This window comes from Scophthalmus maximus, chromosome 3 (assembly GCF_022379125.1).
Source record: "Scophthalmus maximus strain ysfricsl-2021 chromosome 3, ASM2237912v1, whole genome shotgun sequence".
Classification (NCBI taxonomy): Eukaryota; Metazoa; Chordata; class Actinopteri; order Pleuronectiformes; family Scophthalmidae; genus Scophthalmus; species Scophthalmus maximus.
Genome location: NC_061517.1, coordinates 18550298 through 18575308, shown reverse-complemented (window position 1 = coordinate 18575308; position 25011 = coordinate 18550298). Strand labels below are relative to the sequence as shown.

At 41.5% G+C, this 25011-nt stretch overlaps 2 protein-coding genes across 4 annotated transcripts; both read right to left on the bottom strand.

The window, feature by feature from the left end:
* Positions 1–825: 825 nt before the first annotated feature.
* On the bottom strand, positions 826–19014 carry plekhm2 (pleckstrin homology domain containing, family M (with RUN domain) member 2). Of its 3 annotated transcripts, XM_035646083.2 has the most exons (21): positions 18442–19014; positions 16518–16624; positions 16172–16281; positions 15967–16066; positions 15653–15740; positions 15389–15563; positions 14432–14491; positions 12739–13027; positions 11830–12642; positions 11678–11747; positions 10666–10756; positions 10376–10440; positions 10143–10231; positions 9612–9744; positions 8700–8890; positions 7676–7741; positions 7404–7563; positions 6040–6219; positions 5362–5478; positions 5069–5199; positions 828–1984 (listed from the first exon to the last, which is right to left on the bottom strand). In XM_035646083.2, the coding sequence occupies exons 1-21, from the start codon at positions 18499–18501 to the stop codon at positions 1972–1974; spliced, it is 3108 nt and encodes a 1035-aa protein (XP_035501976.1). In that variant the 5' UTR covers positions 18502–19014; the 3' UTR covers positions 828–1971. The 3 variants fall into 3 exon arrangements, with proteins under 3 accessions (XP_035501975.1, XP_035501976.1, XP_035501974.1); XM_035646082.2 differs by lacking the exon at positions 14432–14491 and having other exon boundaries at positions 826–1984; XM_035646081.2 differs by lacking the exon at positions 828–1984 and having other exon boundaries at positions 2054–5199.
* A 499-nt stretch (positions 19015–19513) lies between these two features.
* ddost (dolichyl-diphosphooligosaccharide--protein glycosyltransferase subunit (non-catalytic)) lies at positions 19514–24819 on the bottom strand. The gene is made up of 11 exons (XM_035645776.2): positions 24555–24819; positions 23353–23463; positions 23155–23241; positions 22969–23072; positions 22761–22855; positions 22390–22483; positions 21901–22049; positions 21100–21247; positions 20864–20984; positions 20601–20707; positions 19514–20177 (listed from the first exon to the last, which is right to left on the bottom strand). The coding sequence occupies exons 1-11, from the start codon at positions 24787–24789 to the stop codon at positions 20028–20030; spliced, it is 1401 nt and encodes a 466-aa protein (XP_035501669.1). The 5' UTR covers positions 24790–24819; the 3' UTR covers positions 19514–20027.
* Between the last annotated feature and the right edge of the window lie 192 nt (positions 24820–25011).

The window sequence follows — 25011 nt, the reverse complement described above, 5'->3', positions numbered from 1 at the left end:
ATCTCTTTTGTTTTTCTTCGAATGTCTATTTAATTTCCTCCAGCTCTAATGTTTCCTCTGAACCTCCTAAAGGGAAACACATTCTCTCTTCTTTGGTTCAATTTGTCTACCTTTTGCTGAGTCATTTTGTGATTACACTTTTCCTTGAGGACTGGTCCACTGCATTTTGTGATTATTTAGCATAAGTACCGTCACCACTTCACTGTTCTTTTTACGGTTTTTGGGTTGCCTGGATACTGGCTGATAATTTCAGCACTTTTCAACTTCCTCTCCTTGTGTCGTCTTGTGGTCTCCATACATTTCTAGCTGTATCTGTGACAATCGGTTTTTGCCTCCTGCTGGGTTCTCCTACATTATTGCAGTGGATCAATGAGCCTTGTTCCTCCCTCCCTCTGTGAATCGCTTGAATCTATGTCAGCCATTATTGCATCCCATTAAATAAAGAGGCAAAAAAACCCATTTCCTATAACGTCCTTTGATCCAGTAGTGGATCATCGTGTTCCAAAGAAACAATATCGTCAGGGAGGAGTAACTGACTTGCTGAAACCATGGTAACAGCACAAGCACACCTGAGGTAGCTGTATTGTGCTGCTCAAATAACATGATGATCCGCAACCAGAGGAGGTTGTCATTAACTGCACGGTGCTGTATTGGATGTTGTCTTGCCCGTCTTCTCTTCACTATGAACTGTGTTCTTCACATTTTTGAAAATCTCATTCATCATCTGAAGTATCAGTAAGGGGGGCCAAACTCAAAACGACTCGATTGACGACTTTTGACGGCTTTGGAAACAGATTTGCTTTTGCTTTGACAAAATTATGAAAAGAACCTCTGAATCAGACAAGAATTTAATTTCAGCACTTTCAGCAGTTGTCCAGTTAATGCAAAATAATGTGAATGATTGGAAATTTTGTCAACAAGGTCTTAAGCAAGGCACTTAGTGGTCGGCAGAGTTTCTCAGTGATGTACAGCTGTACAAGGTAGAGGTTGAGCTGAATAGCTGCAACTGGGAAAGAGAGTAATATGATGCCATAACAGAAAGGGTCTCTAAAAATAGTATTATTTCTTTACACATGGCTCCAGGGATTTTTTAGCCACAAGAGGGTGGGGGAGCTTGGCCACTGATGTGGGGCTGTTATTGACTGACGAGTTCCAGTTCATCCCAAATGTGTTGGATGGAGTCGAGGTCAGGGATGTTTGGGCCAGTAAAGGCCTTACCCTTTTGCGTCAATAAGGAAACAGGAAATTGTCTACCGCAAACTGCTGCCACACCGTTGTGCAAAATACCGGAGTGTGCTATTAAACTAGGATTTCCTTTCATTGGAACTCAGGGGGCCATTCTCAGATCACAGAATACGAAGATGAATATCTTTTTGGTAAAAAATATATCGTAACAGCTGAAACTAAACTTTCTCTTTAAAATGTTCAGTGTGGGGATTACTCCCTACCAATGTTTGGTATACAGTTCAGTAAACATCCCACAGACATGCAAGTTAAACTACATATATGACCTCTACTGGTGACTGGGGGGAATTGCAACACTGACAAACCTTGCATACGACACTGCAGCAGAAAAGGGAGAGTATGCAAGTGTATACTTGGCTAACTTCATGTGTCGTATTGTCAGTCAACAAGTCTTTCCAGTCATCGTAGTGTAACGGTTTTACAGTGGTACTGGTATAAAATGCCAGAGCGTACAGGGTTTCAAAACAGTGGTTTAGATTGTAGAGCACTTTAGAGACATTAGAAATTCTACTCGGTAATAACTGTCACGGTCAGTGGTGGTTTTTGTTGCAGTTTTTGTACTGATAACCATCATTTGATATTAGCTTTACACTAGGAATCTTTAGCAAACAGCAGAGTTAACAAAACTGCATCTTTGTGTACAGAGAGTTCACCTATTACACATCTGCTCTTACCTGTAAATCTTCCTTCCCTGCTCTAACCTGACTGTTTTCACTGCACAGCATTTCAATGGTTTGTCCTGTAACAGAGATGTAGACGTTTAACGCACCAACACTGGCACATTCATCACATGTATCAGCACAGGAGCCATGGTTTCATTTCCGTTTATTCGCCCGTCCGACCACAGAGGTTAATTTGCACATTATTTCATTGTTCATCATCAGCATCATGAACAGTATAAAATCTCCTGGACATGCACGTCTTTACTCTATGTGTGAGTTAACAGTATGTTATACTTGATTAGTGCTCTATTTACAATTCCATAAAACTACCAAACATAAATAAAACATGCAGTATACATTTATGAACAAAATCAAAAAACGGCGCCCTTTCACAATGCATCACTCAAAAGATGTCATCCATCATTGGCCAGCAATGTCCTACATTCAAACCACTGCTCAAAAGAGACGATTTCTTCTTTATATACACTTCATAGGTCACAACTCTGAGCACTTTATTTTATTTTCATCGATAATCCAACAAACATTTCAAGTAAGTCTGACTATTGCAACTGTTCTCTCCCTGGTCAAAAAGTCCTTAAGCAATCCATTGTTGGGAGAGGATTTCAGATACACAGCCAACCAATCCCACTTTGGAACCCACTGAATTATTAAAAGGATTTTAAAATAAAACCTCCTCCACCGAATGGCATCACTTTGCAGTCTGCTCTGTGTGCGCGGAAATAACGTCATAATGCTGCATGGAACACGGGAGGAACATCAGTAGAAAAAAGTTTAAAAAAAAAGTGGAATTAGACAAAACAGCAGGATTTTTTTTTTTTAAATGCACGGTGACTGTTAAGGTTTTGGATGTGATTTACCTTTTCCTCCTGAGATAGATTTATTTGTTAAAGAGCGGAAGATGAGCAAGAACAAGTGGCACTTAGGCTTAAAGCACGGAGCAATGCTGACCCCAAAGTTACAGTGTGACCACAACTTAAACTTTCCAATGCAGTCGGCCAGATTGTACAGTGTAAGGCAATTACTGAATGGAAAATCGGTGCTTCATTTAGTTAAAAAAATGAAAAATTGGCCATTTCATCCAGTTCAGTCACAGGTTGTCAAAAAGGCAACATTGTCATTGCAGAAGAAACCAAAATTTTCCTTGCCACTGGCAATGACAGCAGTTATACACTGCCACAGCAGCACGACTCTAATCAGTGTTGAGGACAGATTGTAACAGATGCATTACCAATACCAGCCACTCCCTATATAATTCATAGGGAAATTAAAAGTCCAATTAAAGCTTTAATAATAGATTATTTTAAGTGCGATACACTTGCTCTATTAAAGGATTTCTTTTAAACCTCTGACATGGTCCTACATCGCCAAATGATGCAGAAGGAGATGTTCTAATCGACTGGTGTCTTATATCCAGCAGAGTGTACATCGCAGTATGATGATGTCACCAACCACTGGTGTAAAATAAAAAAACTAAAAGCCAAGACAACTTGTGGCTTTTTCACAGCGACTGTAATTCTTGACGTGATATTTACCCACACTTGCGCAGAAGTACACACTTGCTTATTCAGACACAAAAGTCTGCACCAATCTAACGTCGCCACTCAGCTGAATCATTCTGTAACAATTGCTCCCGCTTTCTTCTAAAAATGGAAATTAAAACAGGATGCGATGATATTAACACAAAACCACAGTTGGTACCATTTTAAAAAAGGGACTAACAGCAAAAAACAATGTGCAAGTCTGCAAGGAAGCCTCCGCCTGTGTCAAGAGAGCGGAGAAAAAGGCAAGTCTGTTGCGGTTGCTGATGGTTTATCTGGCTGACAACATTTTAAACTGGTGGAGCAAAATCTCAGATAAACGACAACATCATGTCAGGTAACAGTGCAAATATCCAGGCATACTTCATATTCAGATCCTCACTCGATCAGGCTACTGCGCTGTACAATATGCGTAGATGTGAGAATCGGTCAGTGAAGAGGTACGAGTCCTTAGACAAACCAAAAGCTGAATATCAGACACATACACAACCATCAGGGATTATGCGTCGACACTGTACAGTGCTGTACATTTGCTCTATATATATACACACCACAGTTAGATAAAGTAGAACTTCTTGTACTGCAACTCACGATTGACTTTTATCGTCACATGGTTGAGTTGTGCAGGAGGAGTGTGTTACTATATATATATATATATATATATATATATATATATATATATATATATATATTATTTAGTGTGTGTGTGTGTGTGTGTGTGTGCAAGGCAAGGAGTGTGAATCTTTCCACATTGTAAAAGAGCAGCAACTGCCCCACTTCATATATGGCTTTCTTGATATATATATATATATATATTTAAAGTATATTACAAGAAGCATCAAGCAGCTTGATTTTTTTGAAGAAATCATTAATACTTTTCTCATCTCATATATGTATAACAATATGTAGTTCGTCATAGAGTCAATGGTTAGAAGAGGAAATGCTTACTAAAATGCTCAATTTAAAATGGATTATCCACTGGAGAAACGTGTTTCATGTTTACTTTGTGAAGTCAAAATACTCAAAAGTTAAAATAACTCAATTCAGCAGGCTACATCTGAGTAGAAGATGTATTGAAGATTGGTTTTCAGTGTCTCCCCTGTGACACAAAAACTGTATGTGCATTTTACAGAGCTTCTTTCATTTGGGAGAGTACTGTACCAATATCACATCATGTGATACCAAACGTTTCCTGGATTCTGCATAAATCTTTTCTACATTGCTGCTCTACATTGTGAAGAACCTCTGATAAAAGAGTTGTGGTGATGTATCTGCAGGATCAAATGAAATACATCTTAACTTTACAGGAGCTCCATTCATTTCTCACGCCTTGTGTTCCACTGCTGCATCTCTTTGCCATGTGCATTGCTACTTCTGCAGGACGTTTCTCTGACAGAAACATTTTATCGTCATCTGACTGGTTTCTGTATCAGACTCTTTAACTACCGCTGTGTCTCAGTTGCTACCAAAAGGGGTGTGTGTGTGTGTGTGTGTGTGTGTGTGTGTGTGTGTGTGTGTGTGTGTGTGTGTGTGTGTGTGTGTGTGTGTGTGTGTGTGTGTGTGTGTGTGTGTGTGTGTGTGTGTGTGTGTGTCCGTCAGCACCAGGGTTCACGCTGGGCTCTGCCTCGGGCCAGACTGTCTGCCCTCTGCCAGGCGCTCTTCATCAGGGCCAGGGCCTCGCTGCAGCGCTTCTGCACCGACGGATCAGACACGACCCTGTGAGGAAGGTCAACCTGTGGACAGTGAGGAGAATCGTCAGGTTTCAACCAGACTGCACAGCCAGGGTCAGAAGTTCTTGGATTTATGATCTTACACGCTGATATTTTGAGACGGTTAATACTACTGGATTATTACAGTATTTCCCCCTAAGCCTGCGACAATGAGCGTCTTCTGACCTGGAAAATTTCCCTCCACGTGTTATCCAACGCCTCCACCAGTCGATCTCTCTCTTCACAGCCACTGAAGTACAAGACCCATGGAGGGAGGAACTGGGCTCGGTCTGCCGCAAAGTCCTGGGGGAAAAAAAACAGAAAGACAAAGCGGGAAAAACCCAGTGAAAGCTTGCATTAAATATCTTTTAAAAAATGAGTATTAAAACAGCACTATATACAAATATTTATGTGATATTGTTTGTGCCAATACAGTGTCTTCTCTCTCTGAATGATAGTTTTCCCATTATTCACCTTAGCTGCAGTGTAAAAACGAAAGGTGGGCATATTCTCATAATAGTGGGGAAAAACCTACCCAAACCAATCAGAGACATCTCATCTCTACAGTTGAACACCACTGATACCAAAGGATAGTTTATGGTTTGTTCAGTATAAACTGCAGTGCGTTTCTTGTAAGGTAATGAGGGACGGTTCTCAGACTGGAAATACTTTATTTACATTATCTTACTGTGGTGCGGTCTCCCCCTATGAGGACTGTGTTTTATTGATTCAGCTTTTAACTTTATGTGTGACTGTAAACAAAACTATTTTACATTTCATAAAAAGAGAGAAAAGCGTAACTTAACTTCTGCGTTAGAAGTACGGCATGGCGATCACACATGAATAAAAAAACCATAGACTCACAATGACGCAGTACTCCTTGTCGGCCTCCAGGCTGACGGTGGTGACGTCAAAGAGATCAACGCTGCCCAGGGAACGGAAGAAGCTCGTCTGACAGTCCTGATGGCAAGTTAGCAGCTTCCTGTCTGTCACCACCAGGCAGCAGGGGATACACAGGGTGGGGGCCACGCCCTGAGGGATGACCTAGAGATAACATGGCTGTAGTTTAATTACACCGTGCCTATATGAAAGCAGTTCTAATCAATACAATACAATGAACTTCAACAGCTACTGTAACAAAGTTCTAATGATCCAGCACAATGAATGAAGAGCTTCCCATTTGAGTTAAAGACAACAATGCGCAGGATATCATGGATGCTTTGTGTGTTATTATCACAAGAAATTTTGCACATTTGCATGTATAAATTATTGTAGATTGAGGAGAACCTGCACTGAGTTCACATGTTTGCCTGATTCCAGGAGAAATAGTCTTAAGTACATAGACAGGCTTCATCTGTAACAGCTGAAGTGAGAGTAAACACACTTCATGTGACTGAAGGGTGGAATGTTTCTTTATAGACTGTGTAAACCATGTGTGCACTACTGAACTGACAGACTGTGTGACATCCATTCCATTTCATTGTGTCTCTAAAAAATAAAACACAAAAATATACATGTATAAAACTAGACATGTTCTGATTGCGATACCAGCATTGGAAATGCCTGAAAATGTTGGCTCGGGCATCGGCGAGTAGGCAAATCTATGTACCGATCCCAGACCACCTCTCTAAAGTGGTTTCACATATATAAAACAGCAAATTTATTTTCCCGGAAATCACATCTTCACTGCTCCAAAACAGCAGTTGCAGTGTACTGCCACTGGCAGCGAAGAGCAGCGAAGAAGAGGTGTTTTCTGGTAGTGTAGCTTTAGCTAGAGATAGTGAAAATGTCAACAATTTTTCATGCTGAAAGTACATAAGTACAACAGCAATGTGTACTGTATTTATTTTTTATAGTGTCACTGTTACATACTAAAGGTATTTTATTTTTCTTCACTGTAGCTGCACATTAACCATTTTTTAAAGCAATTGTTATTTATTCCTAGATTATTAGATATTCGATTAGATATCCCTAGGCTTCACTAACAGCTATTTAAAGGAACTGGATAATAAAAGAAGTTCTATGGCTTCATTCTCTGTATGTATCGGTCTTTTAAAGGAATGATATTAATCATCCCTTCTATACAAGGTTAGTAGCAAACAGCTGTTAACATTGATTTAAGTTGTTTGTTTTTTTAAATGCACTGGTATCGGATTGGCACTCGGTAATTGTTATCTGTAAGGGAAAATGTGCCCGATACATGGTGTATGCACAGTCTCCCTCCTTACCCCTTTAGATACGGACTGGCAGAGCAGCTGCATCCAGTCGGCCATGTCTTGCTCATTGTTGGCACTGAGCTCCAGTGGCGGGCGCTCTGTCAGGATGACCTGGAAGGCATGGGGGCGCTCTGTGCTGTTTGAGCGCCGGCAGCCTCCACAGTGCTCTCCTCTGTTGAGTTATTGGGGGGGGGGGGGGGGGGGGGGGCGCAGACAGAGAGCATGAAAATATAGCAGTGATCATCACTGAACACACTATCATCTTTCAAACATGTAACACCTACCCCATAGTGACTGACAGCAGAGGTATCACATCAGTTCTTTCTGCATAAAGATAAAGAATCCCTTTGCTGCAAGAAAACAGGACAATTCCAATTGAAGCTCATTATATTGCACAAAATTTCTTATATGACATTGATAATACTGTGTTAGCATAACAGAATACACTGATATCTAATGGTGCCAATGTCAGTCACACGGTTGTTTTAAACCATTTTGGTCTAGGTGGCCCACAAGGGCCATCAATTGGAATTTTTGGTATATACCGTATATATATAAATTCAACATGAAATCATCACCACCTTCATTATAGATATTTTTGACAACAGCCTTGATCCTGCAGTTTATATCAAACATTGTGCATCTCTGGATAGATTTGCAGGAAACCTGCTGGACTGATTTGCTCCACACACACCAAATAGAGCTCAAGCTTCCAGCATGTGTGACAGTGGCAGATGGTGAAAGGAAAGAAAATATCAGCTCCAGTATGTTTGACATCTTCCACTAAAGCAAAAGTGTGAAGTAAAGGCGTTGATGAGGAACTCGGGAACTGAGGATTATGGTGAATGAGTTCCACACTCAACACTCCCAACAGCCCTTCAGGACACAGTATGATAGGTGTGAGTTTGAAACGCTGTAAATAATGCAATGGGATGTGACACGAATGTTGAAACTGGAAACTAGATAAACCTGTATCTTTAGCGTATATTAGTTTTACCCAGATAAAACAATTGGCCTTTTTCACTGCCATACAAAAATTATAGCAATCATCACTTCAATACAGGGTTGGTAGCATACAGCTGTTAAAATACATTGTATAAGTGGAACTCTGTATCAGCCAGTATGCAGTAAGTCCAGGTATCAGAATCGGTATCGGGAAGGGAAAAAAATATAGCAGAACATCTCTACCGGATAAACCATGGTAATGTCATGTTTATAGTATGTTGTATGGAAACCAACCAATGTTTATTTTGAAGAACCTATTACTACCAATAGAAAAGTGAACTGGTGTGTTTGACCTGCCAATACCTGAGGACGAGGTAGCAGCTTTTCCACAGCTCTTTACCCAGGTAGGTGGTTCCAGACCGGTACTGCAGAGTCCCCTCCTTGGTGCTGGACGGTAATCCGGAGCTTGGTGGGCCACATTGGGGAGACATGGTCATATCCATGGGATCCTCCCAGTGGACCAGTGAATAAAGTTGCATAGACACTTCTGATACCTGGAAATACAGGCAAGCATTAGTTTTATCAGTGCTATCAGTCAGCCGAAGAATACGAGTGGTAAAGCAAGGATTAATAGAACTACAGATATATGAATGTTATATACAGTATACTATATATGGCTATAAACTGTATAGCAGCTTCTCCAACGTGCAATTATCAGCATTAGCTACTGCAAATGCAGAGGATACACAATGTCATTATCCATTCACATTCTTGGTAGATGAGAAATTTGACTTTATTAAAATGGCCATAACAGTGTTTTGCATGCATTAAGTCATTTAAAATTCCCCATTAGTTCTAACCAGGTTCCAAAGCATAAAGCAGTGTTTTACCTTCACACCAGCGAAATTTTAAACTCATTAACAATATGAAACTGAATTACAGAGACTTGATTTTCCTGTGAGGAAATTAGATTTTTGTGTTGACCATCGCGAGTAACTGTTGCATGGATGGAGTCCATAGGACGTCTATGTAATGTTCATTAGTATTCAAAAACACATTAAATACAATTTATCTTGTGTCATTCTCTTTTTTATAGACCTTGGATCATTGTGTAAATCCATATAGATATTATAAATAAGGATTTGCATTTGTCAGAGTTAGGCTTTGGTGCACACACACACCCTGGGAGTTGGGATGACATTTTTCCAGTGTAAGATTTTCCAAAAGTTTCCAAAAGTCATATCAAATTAAAGAAAAATATGTTCACTTCTTTACCTCACAGTGAGATTCCTGGGAAACAAACTTGGTGAGAGACAGTTTTTCCATGGTAGCATCGGTCAGAACAGAGGGGTAAGGCGGCTCACGGCAACCCTTCACCATGGCTGACTTGAGAACTGTTAGGAACCAGCTGTGTTTAAGAAGAAAGGGAGGAACTGGATGAGGTCGGAGGATGCAACCAAGTCGCACGTGTCATGTACCCTGTATTGCTCCATAAAGTCAATAGTCTCACTCTTAAAATGCAGAGAAATACTATTTAACAGTCTATTATGGTTGTGATAGATTCATGGTTGACTCTATATGGTCCAGTTTCCAATGAAGGTCACTGGATTCCTGAAACAAAAGACCTCACTTTCACACATGATTAGTTGAGGTGTGCATGCTGCCTCTTTGCACAGGGGTTCAGAGACAGATTAACGACAGGGGTCAAATGAACATTGGATGCTCTGAGAAGCAGAACAATCTTTATGCGTCTGATCCAGTCTGGAGTTTTACAAAAAACGAGACAAGATATACGGGTACACTCACAGAGTCAGCGAGGAATCTGCTGTGTCCAACAGGAATTTTCTTCGTCTGTTGGTGCAAACCACGGTCACCGTCTGTTGGTCAAGGCCCACCTAAGGGAAAACAACATTACAACTACTTTATTAGACACATAAGTAATGTTGTGCTCTGTCACGTCACGCTTGTCTTCATAAATATCATGTAATGCATGGATCACATGAAGACAAATGTAAACCTTTGTTTTGCAGGACACTTACTGAAAGAAAGTCCACCTCATTATAAGAAACAGCCTCTTCTACTGTGTAGGGCTTCTCTGCAGCACCTGTGAATAAAATGTCAATACAATTTTTTTTTTGCCTTCAGAACAACCTTTTGTAGACTTGCTCCCATACTCTGGGACAATGCAGAGATTCCAACATCTCAAAAAAGTCAATCCAGACCTGCTGAGATCTTTCAGAAACAGAAACTCTCTCATGTCAGTGATGTCCCACCTCCTGCACCCCATATAACCCGACACAGCCATTGCATTCTTGGTGTAGTCATTTACCCTTCCGTAGCAGGTAGATGTAGCAGTCGGTGAGGAGCAGGTAAAGGGGCTGCAGGTTCCCCTCCATGTGGCCTGTACTCATCCTCAACATCTGGAAACAAAGAATACATTGGGTCACGTGTTGGAAACTCCATGTTCATCTGGGTTCGGATCACTCATGATGGATTCGGGAAACTGGATTTCAGATTGTAGCATGCTGCTACGAATATAATAGAAAGGTTAGACTGTTATGTTATATGTACATATATAGATCATTAGCAGATTATTTTTCTCCACATTCATAGATATTTTGGTGGAAAGTGTTTTTTGTTTTTTTTAAGTAATACTATTGTTACGGCCCTGGCCTAGTTGGGTTTGTGTGACTGTGTTTCGTGTGAGAATGGATGCTCTGTCCACAGGTGAGGATCTTTGGCTGCACCGTCTTTTGTGAGCAGCCTGGTTTTGTGTACAGCTCTGACTCTGAGTCACTATTGTAAATAGTAATGTTATTTTCTTTTGCACTGTTTGTTGTTTTGGGCTGGGTTCACAATTATTTGCTACTGGTTATTGTCACTTGTGTAGAAATAAATTGTTCATTTCTGATTATACCTCAGTGTTTCTGGTTTTGATTCGGGAACCGCCTTTTACTTTTATGCTGTGCTCCTTTCCCCCTTAGACAAATGCATAACAACCATACAGATAAATTACTTCTGCCTGAGTAAAAGCAGTGAAACAGGAACAGGAAAAACAGGAGTCTTGCAACACTTCCACCAAGTAACGGCCTCCGAACCACTTCTATGATGTAATAAGAAGTATGACACCAAATCTGGTTTAAACAGGTGAGAACGAGGTCAACTTTTTCAAGAAAATCTATTTCTTTTTATCAGGAATGATAACAGGGCATGACACCACAGTACCGCCATACTTCTATTAATGTTACAGATGTGACATTAAAATAAATGCTCAGCACATTCATATTTATTTTCCCAAAAATTGTAAATACTTTTAAAATGAACCACAACTCTGTCTTCACCTTGAAGAGCTGTTCCTCATTCTCTCTGAATACGTGGATCATGAGAAGAAGCAAGTGATTGTTGTCAACCCTGAAATATCAAAAGTGATGAATATTAGACACACTCAATATAATTACAACAGCACACAGCTCATTTTGAAGAAACTTCATACTTAAACTCTGCAGGGTGAGAATTTTCAGAGGGACTAATCTTCTCCTCTTGTAGCTGTTGTTGCATTTGCCCATTAACTGTATTTTTGTCCATTTCCTCTCCTTGTACTTCTTCCTCCTCCTCCTCCTTCATGTTGTGCTTCTGTCCTGTTGCCGCTTTTGCCTCTCCTTCATCTTCAAGGCAACCTGAAAGAGTCTGCGATTGGCTATGCTTTGTAGAGTCATAGTGGCCACCACCTGTGGGAGCAGAGTCTGAACTGTTGGGGGTAAAGCAGCATAGGTCTGTATGCGGAGGAGAGGCATGCAGGGCACCGGGGCCTCTGGGCAGAGGGGAGCGAGACGTCTCTCCTGGTGCTGGATCGGGTGGCTCGCCCCCTGAATCCTCTCGAAAGGGCTGCTGTGCAGGGGTCTCTGGACCCTGATTACGACTTTTACTATTTTTCTCCTCCTCCTCCTCTGGGTGCGCCCAGGCCGCATCCCTGTCCAGAGCCCCGTTGAGCCGGTCCATGACGTCACGGAGGGGTTGGCCCACAGTGTCCATGGAGGTGTCAGCCATCTCTGGGAGGCGTAGGAGGCCTTCTATCCCGTCCTCATCTCCCTCCTCCACAGTCCCTGATGACACCCTGCTTCTCCTCAACTCTCCATCGCCATCCAGACGAATTACAGTGCAATTTAATGAATCCACATCCTCGCAGGCCAAGAGGCTGCCGTCAATTTCCATGAGATCAGAGGAGATGGAGTTGTGGATGCTGCTGCTGGAATCTGTGGAGCCCTTCCCTCGTCGCTTCTTGGCTGGTTTCCTTTTTCTGGCCAACCTGGAAAAACAAAGTAGTTACCATCGGTTCTAAAACCAAGCCGATTGACTCTGCAGATACAATGTGAGCATAGTACTGGAGCTGCAGCTACTGTACCTGATGACCTCCAGCTCATTGGTGGTGCTCTCCATGTCATCTCCAGTGGCAGTTGCGTAGTAGCGGCTAGGCACGTGGACTGGTGTGACGTCGGCCGAGGTGTTGGTGTTGTTGGTGTCCGAGTCCTCGTTGAAGGGGTTGTGTCTGAACGTGGGGCTGTGTGCGGACTGGTGAGCTGCTACTTTCACCATGACAGTGCTGGCAGAAAGTACCACTGTGTCACTAATGACCGTTTGGGGATCTGATCCACTGGATCGAGGGCAGCTGGCCTGGTCGGTCAGGTCACCCTCTATCACGAAAACCACAAAAAAAAACATTGACTTAGTACAAAGGCAGAAGTTACTTTACATTTCCTTCTATATATTCAAAGAAATACACTTCAGTTTTGTTTCTTTCTCGCTGGTTAGTTGAGTTACAAATGTAGACATTAGAAAGTTTTGCTTGGAAAAAATCAGTTTTGGGGGAAAGTTGATTCTATTGTTTATCTATTTTAATGAGCATTAAAGAACTGACCAGCGAGAGAATTTCACAAAACTTAGTGTTTTCCTTCATCAGCATCACACACAGATGTTAGGGGCTGCAGTGTTCTCTGTAGTACTTTTGCAGGTCAGAGAGGATCACGATCCGATGCTTAAGACGTCGAGACGGTACACTCGCACACAGGCAGCAGCTTTCTTCGCAGTGGCACAAGCCTAGGTCGAACTTTACTGACGTAGCTTCCAGAGCAGGGTCATGCAAGACAAATAATAAATAAAAATATTTTTTTTTTTTTTTTTGAGTGGACTAAATGAGGTATAAAACGATCCCCCAGCTTCTCTCATGGAGTTTTTACTAACTACCAAGAACTACTTTTAGTAGTTCAGTTATGTCCATGTGTTCAGTTATGTAGTTCAGTTATGCCCAATGTCCCCTTTAGTCTTTAGCCCCTGATTATTGATTTTTAGCTCACGTAACAGTTGAGCTGAACCTAGGCCAGTGTCGCACGTCAAACAGGAGGAGAAGGCATTACAAAAACACTGCACCAGACAAGCAGATAGACAGATGCACAGATGCACTGGAGACAGAGTGAACGAGGTGAGTACCAGTTACGCAAGGCATTCTTCTGGCTGCAGTAAATAACAAGGCCAAGTGAGCCTGAGGATCAGTCCCCGAATGAGTAACGCATGCAGAACACGACAGAGATGTACCCACCCGACACTTTACAGGCAAGCCAAACTTACCAGTAAATGTATTGTGAAAGATGCCACATTATATTTCATTACCTAAATTATCATTGATAAAAGCAACTAAAAATGTGTGTGCACTGTCGCAGTGTCCACAGTTCACTTACATCCACATTCAGGGAGGTTTAAGAGAGGTCTGTATGTACAATAATAAGTTAAGCTATAGGCTTCCGATTTTCAGTTACTCACTAATCGTAGTCAAGTGCCACACAACTTTAGGTCCAAATACACGTGCCTTCCAATTGGATCCACATCCCAAAAGATGTTGGCACTTTCAACCATGTCTATTGTTCCATGTCCTCAGATCAGCTGTATTGTGTAACAGCCATCTGATTTTTTACAAACTAACTTGTCTAATTACTGACTAGAGTAAGCCAGCATGAAATAAGCACAAGCTGTGGGATGGCCATGCCAGATAAGGGGGGGTGGGGGGGTCAAGCAGGAGAGGGAGGGGTTGACCAATGTCCCACCTTCCCAGTCTGCACTTGGCAATGACTGCAACACAGGGAAGATGTCACCGAAATCATAATCTAAAAAAAGGAGGGATACAGTCAAAATATTAGAGAGATGAAGAGCAGAGAGGAGATTGAGACAAGAAACATGAAGAAAAAAAAACATGACAAATGGTATTGAACATAACTGAATCGATGGAGAAATAGACAAGAGGGAACTAAAGCATTCACAGGGCACCGCAATCACCCCAGTGAGATCAGTCTGTGAGCAACAGCCTCTGAACGCCACGATTCCATTTGATAAAATGCACTTTGGTGTTTGTGAGTCACGAGAGTTCGGCAAGATCAATCCAACTTCTGCTTCCGCATGCCATGAGCTTGACATTACTGAATGAATTTGTGCCAAACTCCTGCGACTGTGTACTTGAACACCAATCACATCATGAAAAAAAAATTAAAGGATACCATTCCATGTATGGTCATTCAGCAGCACATGGTCAGTCACATGGACATAAGAGTAATTTATGTTGTAACATAGGAATGGTTAGATCATATGACAATCTTTTGGGATACAATCATGATCCACGATCTGAATCACGATTTTCCGCAACATCTAGGCTATAAAAGAGCCAAAACAAAACAACAAAGAAGTGAGCGTCTTATGTCAGAAAAAGACAAGTAAAAATGAAATGTATTTTAAAAGAATAGGACATCCAGTCTTTGACTTGAATGAGCAGAAGTAGAGTGTACTAAATGTTCACTTGATACTTGATGTTTGATGGGTATAATTTAAAGAGGAATAACACTGACTGGTCATTCAGAAGCCAGTTCGAGCCCGAATGATTTTTAAACAAATTCGTTTGGGTGCGTATCTTCTAATATTGGACAATAACTTCTTATCAAGAGAAGCTTGGGAGCAAACAGGAAGGGAGTCGTGAATATATTCCATTGTGAGGAAGCAAAAGTGCACCTTACCTTCACTGGAGGGGGCTATGGCACTGTCATCCCACTCCAGGTTGGTGGAGGTGAGGGAAGTGAAGGAGTGCAGGGATAAGCTGTCTGAGCTGGGCAGCCTTTCCTCAAAGTCCAGCAGGTTGTGGGGTTTGTAGTATTCTGGCATGTAGGGGGCCACGTCCAGATAGGGCACGTCCTGAACCCAGCCAGAACCGACAAAAACGTGACTGACATGCTGCTTACGTTTCACCTTTGTATTGATATTGTTACAAAATGAATGCTAACCAGCTCCAGGTCAAAGCGAATGAACTCCAGGCCGGACACCAGCGTGAGGAAGAGAGTGAGGTGGTCATGACTGCAGACCAGTGCGTTCCTTGCCGGGGAAAAAAAAAGATAAATTAATTTGAGTGACATTTACTTAACACAAAACGACATGAGCAGCGTTTAAAAAATGCTGATGGAAAATGTGACCCTATACCAATTTGTTCTCCAGCTTAAAAACCAAAGTAAGCCAACAGTCTAAATAAATGTTTTTAATTGTCTGAGGTTAGAATTTCTTTCCATCATGTAATCGAGATCAAGATTACTGGATGACTTACTTGAAATAATACTTCTGCAGTAATCCTTGGTTTTCATGGAAGAGGCGCAGGTAGCTCTCTAAAGAGCTCTCACTCAATGCCAGGTATAACCATGCACGACCTGTGCAGAGTAGAAACAAGTTTTCTACACAGACCGTAAAATCCATGCTAACTCCGCAAATACGCTACACAGTGTGTTCTATTGTATGAGATAGAGACGTCTCACTTCGACCAAGGTTGGTTGCTATGTGCTGGAGTTCCTCTATCTGGCGGACAGCCTCTCTCCTGGTGAAGTGAAGCACTAAGACCCAGTAGCCTGAGGAGATGTCCTGCAGCCTGCAATGTGGAAAACAGTAAACAATATCACGTGTCATGGCTAAGGGGGAACACAGCTTGATTTCTTATTTTTAGTTTTAAACTAATACTCCAAGAAATATACTTAAGGAACATGAGGCTTGTACATATGTTGAAAAAAGACAATAGTAGGATTTTTATAAACAAATCAGATAACTATGAGCACTATGCACCTGTCCTCTCTTTAGTGAACAGTTTACTTCAAATAAACTTCTTACCCATAGAGCAGAGCATGGTCAAGGTGTTCACAGAGGCGCTGCAGGACCCGGTCGTGATTACGGATAGCTGGAGTCTCATCTTCACAGGCCGCAAAGTAACTCTGCAACTGTAAAGAGACATGATTTTTCACCTGCTTGTGTCGGTATCGGGAGGCAAAGCTTTGTTCCAATTTTAGTGAAACATTACCAAAAAGATAAACTTTTTATTAATTATACTTATTGAAGTAAGTCATTTTCAAGAGAGTGAGGTTGTGACTGGCTGGCTTAAATAAACTGATGAGTAGAGGAATGCATTTATTGTTAATAACAATTATTATTAATATTATTATTCCATATCCCTGAAACCAGCTACAATATAAAACCTATGATGCAATGACAGTTGCAATTTACGGTTTGTGCAGGCCACAACGTGCAGTGTGCAGTTATATCTACTATGCCCTGATTCAGACATTTTGGCAACTTAAAATGATCTCAGAGGAAGTTGGTGAAAGAGCTTTCAAACACATGTGAAAATGGCTATTGGGAAATTACTAATATCAAGTCATATTATTGTTTTGGCTCTGTACTCTAAGCACACTGCATATGAAACAGAACAATAACGTTAAATTATAACTAATTAAGCACGCATAACAGTGTTCACATCGATATGGGGCGAACACTGGAGGAGGGACCTTTTTTATACAAAGGCTCCACGGTTAAGAGTGTGGGCAGCAGAAGAATTATCCTAATGTAATACATAAAGTCAAAGTAAGTGAGGAATTTAGGGCCAAGCAGTGGAATGTTCCTGACCTAAATCCAAATGAGTTATTTGTGTTACTGCTGTGATTCCAGTTTGCGCGTGCCCCTTGTATTTCAATTGCACTGCCACAGACTGAAGGCAAGGAACCCCAGGTCTGACGGAATCGTCGGTGCCTGCAGGTGAAAATTTGAGGACTTGAGCCAAGTATTCTCAGTCATCTTTGGTGCTCTAAAAATGCAGGAAAGTGTATAAAAAGGGCCACAATTCCTGGGTGGTTGATCTGTTATTAATGTAATACAAAGCAACAAGAAAAAGCAACACAAAACTTGCAACAGTCAGAATGTTTTCCATTCTAAGTGAACCATTTGACTGTGCATTGTTTGTCTGGGGTAAACACTGAACACTCTCTTGAAGGCTTGACACGTTCCCCATTACACCAAACGATAAACAGCTTAACTTGATCGGACAAATGTGGATCATAAAAAGCAAGACTGGTAATGGGCTCACTGCATGACACACAATACGATGAGGTCATTCTAATGCACTCATCTGATTGTGGGATGGGTGTAATGGGAATTAACTGGAAGTGGAAATTATCCAGCAAAAGAACGTGCATGAAAACAAAAATACACAGTTTTTAGAAAGTGAATGAGCAAACATGCAGTAGATGGAGGAAGTAGACGCTATGCTGTCAATCGGGTTATGAGACGGGTAGTTTCACAACGTCAGGCATAACTGGTCACAGACATATATTACATATTTCGCAAGCTGGATAGCAATGTGGAGCAAAGATCAAGTGACAAACCCTTATGTTGCCATGTGTGTCCGGGGTACCGTATGGTCGCAGGTGTGTTCACGGCACATGCCGCAGTGAACAGGCAGCGGTGTGGCGCTACTGTGTTTACCATGGGCACGACTGAAGCTAGGACACGATGACAACCGAGGGCTGCAGCAGTAAATCATAGACAGGCGATCTGAGAGATTGTAGGGAATGGTCTATATGTGATCATATCAGTAGAGACAAGGCCCCTCCATGACAGTCAGCTGGTAATGACCCCCCCACCCCGCGACTTGAAAGTTGCCCTCCTTTGCAGACAAAAGATGAGCGAACGTTTGCTTCGGCGCTTCGACCGTGTGGACAAATACGAGCTTCTGATCGGACACGACACTCGGGCAGCGCCTCACCTTCTTAACAGACAGGGAGATGTTTTCCAGAATGCCATCCTTCACTTTCAGTTGATCCATCACCGGTCCGTTGGCAGCTCCCAGCAGGTTGTCAGCTGACTCCCGAGGCAGAGCGCTTGTTTTTTGTCAACGCTAACACCGCCCGCCTTAGCTAGCTAGCATGGTCTAGTGCTCCAACGCAGCGGGCGAACTAACCCACGACAGAGCTGACAGTTGTGCACGCAGAGTTGTTGTTTTCTAACGCCACCACTACTTCATAGCCGTCATGTCAACGCCTGACAAGCAGTGTGTCGACCTATGTCAGCGGCTCCACTTAGCTAAATGCTGTAGCCACTTGACTTTGTTTTCGATGCTAATCAAGCCGGGGGCGGCTAGCAAGTTTTAGAGTTCAACCATTGGTCATTTTTAAAAGCAATTACTCCTAAACAAGCATCATTCACATGCTCTTCGTTTCGGCACTCTGGTTAGCTGCCGTTCACTACTTTATGTTGCACTGCCGCGCCGTTGCATATTTAGCCAATTACATCAAACTTTCTTGTGTGCTACTGCACTAAATGCTTTGGAACAGAGGACTACGTCACCGGAAGTCTCAGCGCGCATGCGTGGGAGGAGGAGCGTAGGAATGGAACGGCGAATGAAATCTGACAAATGAAATGTTTGTTTTGCTCAGTTAAATTATAAAATTCGATATATCGTCAACTAAGATTTGATTTTGAGTCATCTGAGCGAACTACTGAATCAGGCCATTATAACCAACTTTTTTTTTTGGAGCGTTTTGAATTGGTTCACACCGGGGCACCTTGTCGAATCAGTCACAAGCAGATTAAATTGACACATTATCCAGTAGTTTCTCAGAATAAGTTACATGATTAAATTTAGACATGCTGTATAAGCCATGCCTTTTCACTCACTGATTTCCATGGTATACAACAACAGATTCCATGACAGTACGTCACCATAACCTACATTATGTTCATCATTCCCAACGTGCAGCATACAAATCTTTTGTCCACAACACAAATTTCAATGAATTGTTAAAAATCACACAATAATGTCAGAGGTTCGAACTGAGTGGAATGTCAGTATTTTTTATTTATTTATTAAGATGACTCCAGATTTTTTTGGAAACACATTGAAAGTTTTATCAAAAACAAACAAAAAAAAGAGTTGGCATATTCAGTGCATGTAGTTACCACGATAACATGTGCAGATTGAGAAAATGTGGGCCAAATTCGAACATGGATTTATTTTCCAAGGCAAGTGCTCTACTGAGATCATTTTATCAAATGTAAAGCAACATTATACAAACACTGACATCTGAACATGTATGGGTCTTTGAGCGAGTTAAAAAAAAAGAAAGAAAAAACCCACCAAAAACACTCAGGATCCCCATTGTCCGCTTGACCCCGGAAAGTTGAAAGCTCCAAAATTCAAACAAGAACTGTATTTATTTATTTATTTTTACAGTGGACTGCAGTCCAAGTCTCTGTGTGAAGATTCAAGCCATCAAGACATCCAATTTCAACTCTTCACACCACAAGTTCAAATCTATAATCTCGTTTTCCCTCCCCCGTTGTTTCTCTGCATTAGTCTGACTTCTCCTTCTCTTTCATGTGCAGGAAGACTATGCTGAAGACAAAGAGACCTGCCATCATGGAGAAGACGCTGGCGTAGTATGGGAAGGCTGAGGGGATGAAGCGCTCGTACTGAGTGTGCTGCAGGGGACGCACTGATACCTGCGGTAAAGAAACAATTGTAGAAGTTAGCCCACCATCCCTTTGAGCATGGTTGTTGAATGCCTTAACAACAAGATGTCTGTGGAGATTCTCATTCATCCCGGTCATAGTTATCAAAGAGCGTTGAATCTGGAGCAACTGGACTTGCTTGTAGACTTTTGAAGACGTTTCACATCTCATCTGGGAGAACAACCTGGTCCAGTTGCTCCTGATCAACGCCCTTGGATATTGTCAACAAGGGGAACAAGAACTTACACTGACTCTTAGCAAAAGGCAAGATAATAAGAAAATGTTGTCATTATGTTACATTTGTGATTTCCATTTAATTAACAAATGTGAATTCACTATTTGTCTCTTTACTTGCATGGAGATTTCACATATCTAACCACACTGTTGAGTTGGTGAACTTCCTGATTAACTTGCCTGGGTGGAGGAGTAGAGGTGTGTGAATCCCAGTCGGTTGTAGTCCACCTTGAACTGGAAGACTCCATACACATCGGGCAACGTGAACTGGACGCTGTATTTGCCTCCTAGATTAGATGCAAAGTATATAAAAGAAACAGTTAATGACTGTAGAGGTATGCGCAACTCCAATCCCCCAAATCACCATGATTCAATACAGTCAGGCTGCAAATATTGTATGAATCAATAAATTTACAGTATGTTCTATGAGCAAAGCACCACACCATTTTTCTTGAGGTAAGTCCTGACGAAGGGATCGATCCTCACAAACTCGAGCTGAATATCATCTCCGTCAAACGGGACCCAACGGCCCTCGGACAACATCTCAATGACAATGCTGAACTCCTGTGAGGGAAAGTTTTACACCAATTGATATATATGCAAGTACAAAAAAATACACAGCTCCTCATTCAGACTACAGCAAACCTGCAGGGTAAGGTCACTAAAATTTTAAACTCACCACCAGGTCAGTGATGGTGTATGCTGCAGGGGGAGTTGTCTCTCCCACAGGATGATGGGTAACAGCTCCCACCCTCAGGACTCCGGCCTCCTTGAACACCCAACGGGACAGAGCCTCGGCCAGATCCATGTTCCCATTTTGCTCGTGCCTAACAAAGACCGAGACAAGGAGAGGAGGGCTTTAACCACAGTAGACTGAAATCTAGACAAAACTTTCTTTTTTTTTATCAATTAATCAATGTTCCACTGTTTGTCGTAGAAAGATATAAGTCTATTTCCACCCCATCCTTCTTTGTTCGAGATTTTTCAGTTTAAAACATGCAAAAGTCTAAATTTGAAAATACTGATTTTGTTTTTTAAATCAGCCATCAGCAGTCAATGCTGATATTTTCTATACCAACCATGACTGCATTAAAGAATCGCCAACTGTCACTACAGTCTCATATATTACATGTTAACTACACATGGTTTTAGATGTAATAACTTAATACTTCAAGGAGTATTAAAGACGACCTTTGCTCCTTTTACAAATTTGCCTGAGGATTAACATAAGAATGCATAACTGGTGATATTTCTCACCAGAAAGGAATGTTTTAAAATGCATCAAAGTAGAGGCTCGAGGCACCACTGATGGACAGTTAAGGAACTGAACTGAGTAAGAATTACTCAAAACATAAAACCTGTTTGCACGACGAGTCAACTGAAACTAACCAGGATGTCACCAGTTTTGATTTGGTGACTAGAAGCTGTAGTAATGTCAAAGAAGGAAACAACAGGGATGTGAATGAACAGCGAGGCTCACCTCGGGGACCCGGGTGTGGCCTTCTGCACAGCAGAGTTGAAGAAGGAGTCGCTGAAGAAGTCGAGTGAGCCGCTGAAAACCACTCTGGCATTGTTCCGGGCTTGAAGGCCAGCGATCAGCAGGGTGTTCTTGCCAACAGCATGGGGATACTTGAGAAGAAAAATTAGTTAATTGTTAGAAATAAAGTAAATGATTTTTGAGTCTTCAGTAGTCCATTTTTTAAATACGGAAAATCTAATGCAATCTATGACTTCTGATACTCAACCTAAACAATTCTTGCATTTCCAAAGCTACAGATGGGGAAATGTCCATTCAGTTCACTTCATTATCTCATGATGTAATGATAAGAGTTACAGCAAATAAGGTGATACTAATCAGCTCAGGACAAAGCCAGGGTCATTAAACTATCATGGATACATTTTTTTCCCCCTGAATAAACGTATTCTTGATTCACAATCCGGCGTTATGATGACATGTCAGTGATGTTACCTGAGAGATGGGTCTGTCAGGGAAAAAGGAATAAGAGGTGGAGGAGCCAGTAAGGATGTCCAGGACAAGAGGGTTTTCTGGGTCTGCCACCATACTGGAGGAAAAGAGGGAGAAAGATGTTAATATGGTTTGCATTGTGGTGATTACTACTAATGATTTTGAATAATTCCTACACAGGCGAAAATTCAAGTGCATTTGTTTTCTGTCAAGTGTCTGCTACAGATGAAATCAAAAGTAGGGAGGTGCTTCCAAAAGTAAAAAATAAGCTTTTGATTATTTAACTGTTTATAAACACCTGAATATTGGCAATCATTTATTATTGTAAGAAATCTAATCAGTATATTAAGCATTTAGCATAAACTTGTGCTTACCCAACACCCTTGAATAAAACAGGTTTGTTGGTGGGTTTGCCAACAATAGTGGGAGCTTTCAGCAGGTTTTCTGGGGCAGCAACAATCAGCGTGTGCTGCAGACAAAAAAGGATCACTTGTAAACAACAATGTGAAACGTCAGTTCTTAAGACTGGATTAATGAAACAAAAGTTATGGCCTCTGTTGACTCAAACAGAATTCTGTTTACCTCTCCGGGATCAGACACATCAAAGTTGTGATGGTCAATGACAGCCGTCTTCTCCTCATCAAACTCAATGCCACACTCACTGCCCAGCTCCCTCAGCGGGTCACCTGTGCAATAGGAGAAAATCATTAATAAAACAATATTCCAGAAAATGATGTAAATTCTGGACCAAAAATCACTGCAACTGACCAATATCTGAACTGGCAGCAACCAGGACGTTTCCTCCACCATCGATGAAGGATGTGATAGTCTCCACATTTATATTTCCTCCAAAGTCTGCAGAAAAAAAGAAAAAGGGCATTTACAAATTAGTTTAACTAGGCAAACAAGCCATAAAGGTGAAAACCCCATTTTGAATTAAGTGTAAAAAATATATATATATCTTACCTTCAACCGAAGGAGCAAATATGATTAAATGGTCATACAGGAACTGGCCATATTTGATCAAAGACAGGGAGGGATCATCGGCCGTCTTGAATGCCAGGTCAAAGCCACGATCTTAGAACAAAACGTACATGAGAGGCGGCACTAAAACACACATTGGGAACCTCTGCAATGTGACTCTCAATCTGTAAATTTGCAAACACAGATGTGACAGATAATAAAACAGCGTTATCCAGTCAGTGATGAGAAGTACAAGTATCAAGTGACACACTCGATGTAAAAAACAAAAAAAAGTTGCATCTTCAAATTCATGTCTTTGGTGTTTTACCTGTCATCTTAAACCACTTTCCCACTAGTCCCCAAGTTTAGGATAGTCTCACAAATGACAGATTCTATTGCCAAAATGGTGGGTGAGTTTCCACTAGGGCTGCGACTAACTTTGATTTTCCTAAACGATTAATTTGTTGATTATTTTCTCGTTTAATCGATTAGTTGTTTGGTCCATAAAATGGTGAAAAATGTTTCCCACACCCCAAGATGATGTTTTGTTTTGTCCACACAACAAAGACATTTAGTTTACTGTCATAGAGGAGCAAAAGAAACCAGAAAATATTCACATTTAAGAAGCTGAAATCAGAGAACTACTTGATTTGATTTATCAATTATCAAAATAGTTGGCGATTAATTTAGTCACCGATTACTAATCGACTAATCGATTAACTGTTGCAGCTCTAGTTTCCACTTACATCTCCTTGAAAATCTTTTAGTCGAAATAGCTGAAGATGCATTAACAAGTGAATCATCAATTCACTTTGAGATACTCATAGATACTATGTTAAAATCCTATTAACAATCTTATTGCAGACTCCCTTTAGGCTATCATTATTATCTTTGGCTTAAAATGTAATATGAATAATTGATGACATGTCATTGCATTATAACGTAATCAAATGTAGCACGAAAGATATTATTAGTTACTTACACATGTGTTAATTTGCGAGAGGGTTCAATGGAGTTTGACAAGACACAGCGACAATAGCACAGCTAAGCTAGCGTTAGCATCTTTTATGTGTATCATGAAGCGCAAGTCAAGAAGGCTCCGTTATGCCCTGCTACAGAGAACCGTCTGTGAAACTGTGGAGCTGTAACAGTATAGAGGAGAGCAGCTCTGAAATATGAATATGAAGCTTGAATCGTGTGCCAACCTGCCAGACTGCGGAAGAACATTGAATGGGTGTCTCTGATGTTGAGGTTGTCCAGCAGAACCAGCGTCTTTCCGTCAGCCAGAGCACAGTGCAACATGGAGGCTAGCGAAAGGAATACGAGGGTTTTGTTGTCCAAAAGTCTAAACCTCCTCTGGGTCGTCATCCCGCTCCGTTGCTTGGACGATGATGCAGAACCGGACCGGCTCGTCTGCACGGCTGCTGTCAGCGACGCCATTTTGCTGCAGAAGACGGACGTCAGCGTTAGCAGTCGCCTACACTTTGACCCCGGGATCCGGCCAATCACAGAGAGGAACGCGTCATCCTCCCGACTGTCCCTCCGCCAATGGGAGGAACGTTTTCTGATAATCGCGGAAATCTCTCAAATGTGATTTTATTTTACCAAATGATGATAAACAACATCTGCATTTCTGACTTCTGTGAGTTGGGTTGAAGTGCC

What these genes read in the sequence shown, in the direction of transcription:
- ddost (XM_035645776.2), bottom strand. Translation starts at nt 24,789, where the DNA reads ATGGCGTCGCTGACAGCAGCCGTGCAGACGAGCCGGTCCGGTTCTGCA. An exon ending in GTTTTATTCAAGGGTGTTGG is followed by an intron (nt 22,484 to 22,760) that starts GTAAGCACAAGT and finishes CTTTTCCTCCAG; the next exon opens with TATGGTGGCAGACCCAGAAA. An exon ending in ACCTCTACTCCTCCACCCAG is followed by an intron (nt 20,178 to 20,600) that starts GCAAGTTAATCA and finishes TCTTTACCGCAG; the next exon opens with GTATCAGTGCGTCCCCTGCA.
- plekhm2 (XM_035646083.2), bottom strand. Translation starts at nt 18,501, where the DNA reads ATGGATCAACTGAAAGTGAAGGATGGCATTCTGGAAAACATCTCCCTG. An exon ending in GACCATGCTCTGCTCTATGG is followed by an intron (nt 16,282 to 16,517) that starts GTAAGAAGTTTA and finishes TCCACATTGCAG; the next exon opens with GCTGCAGGACATCTCCTCAG. An exon ending in ATGAGGAACAGCTCTTCAAG is followed by an intron (nt 10,757 to 11,677) that starts GTGAAGACAGAG and finishes CTTTGTTTCCAG; the next exon opens with ATGTTGAGGATGAGTACAGG.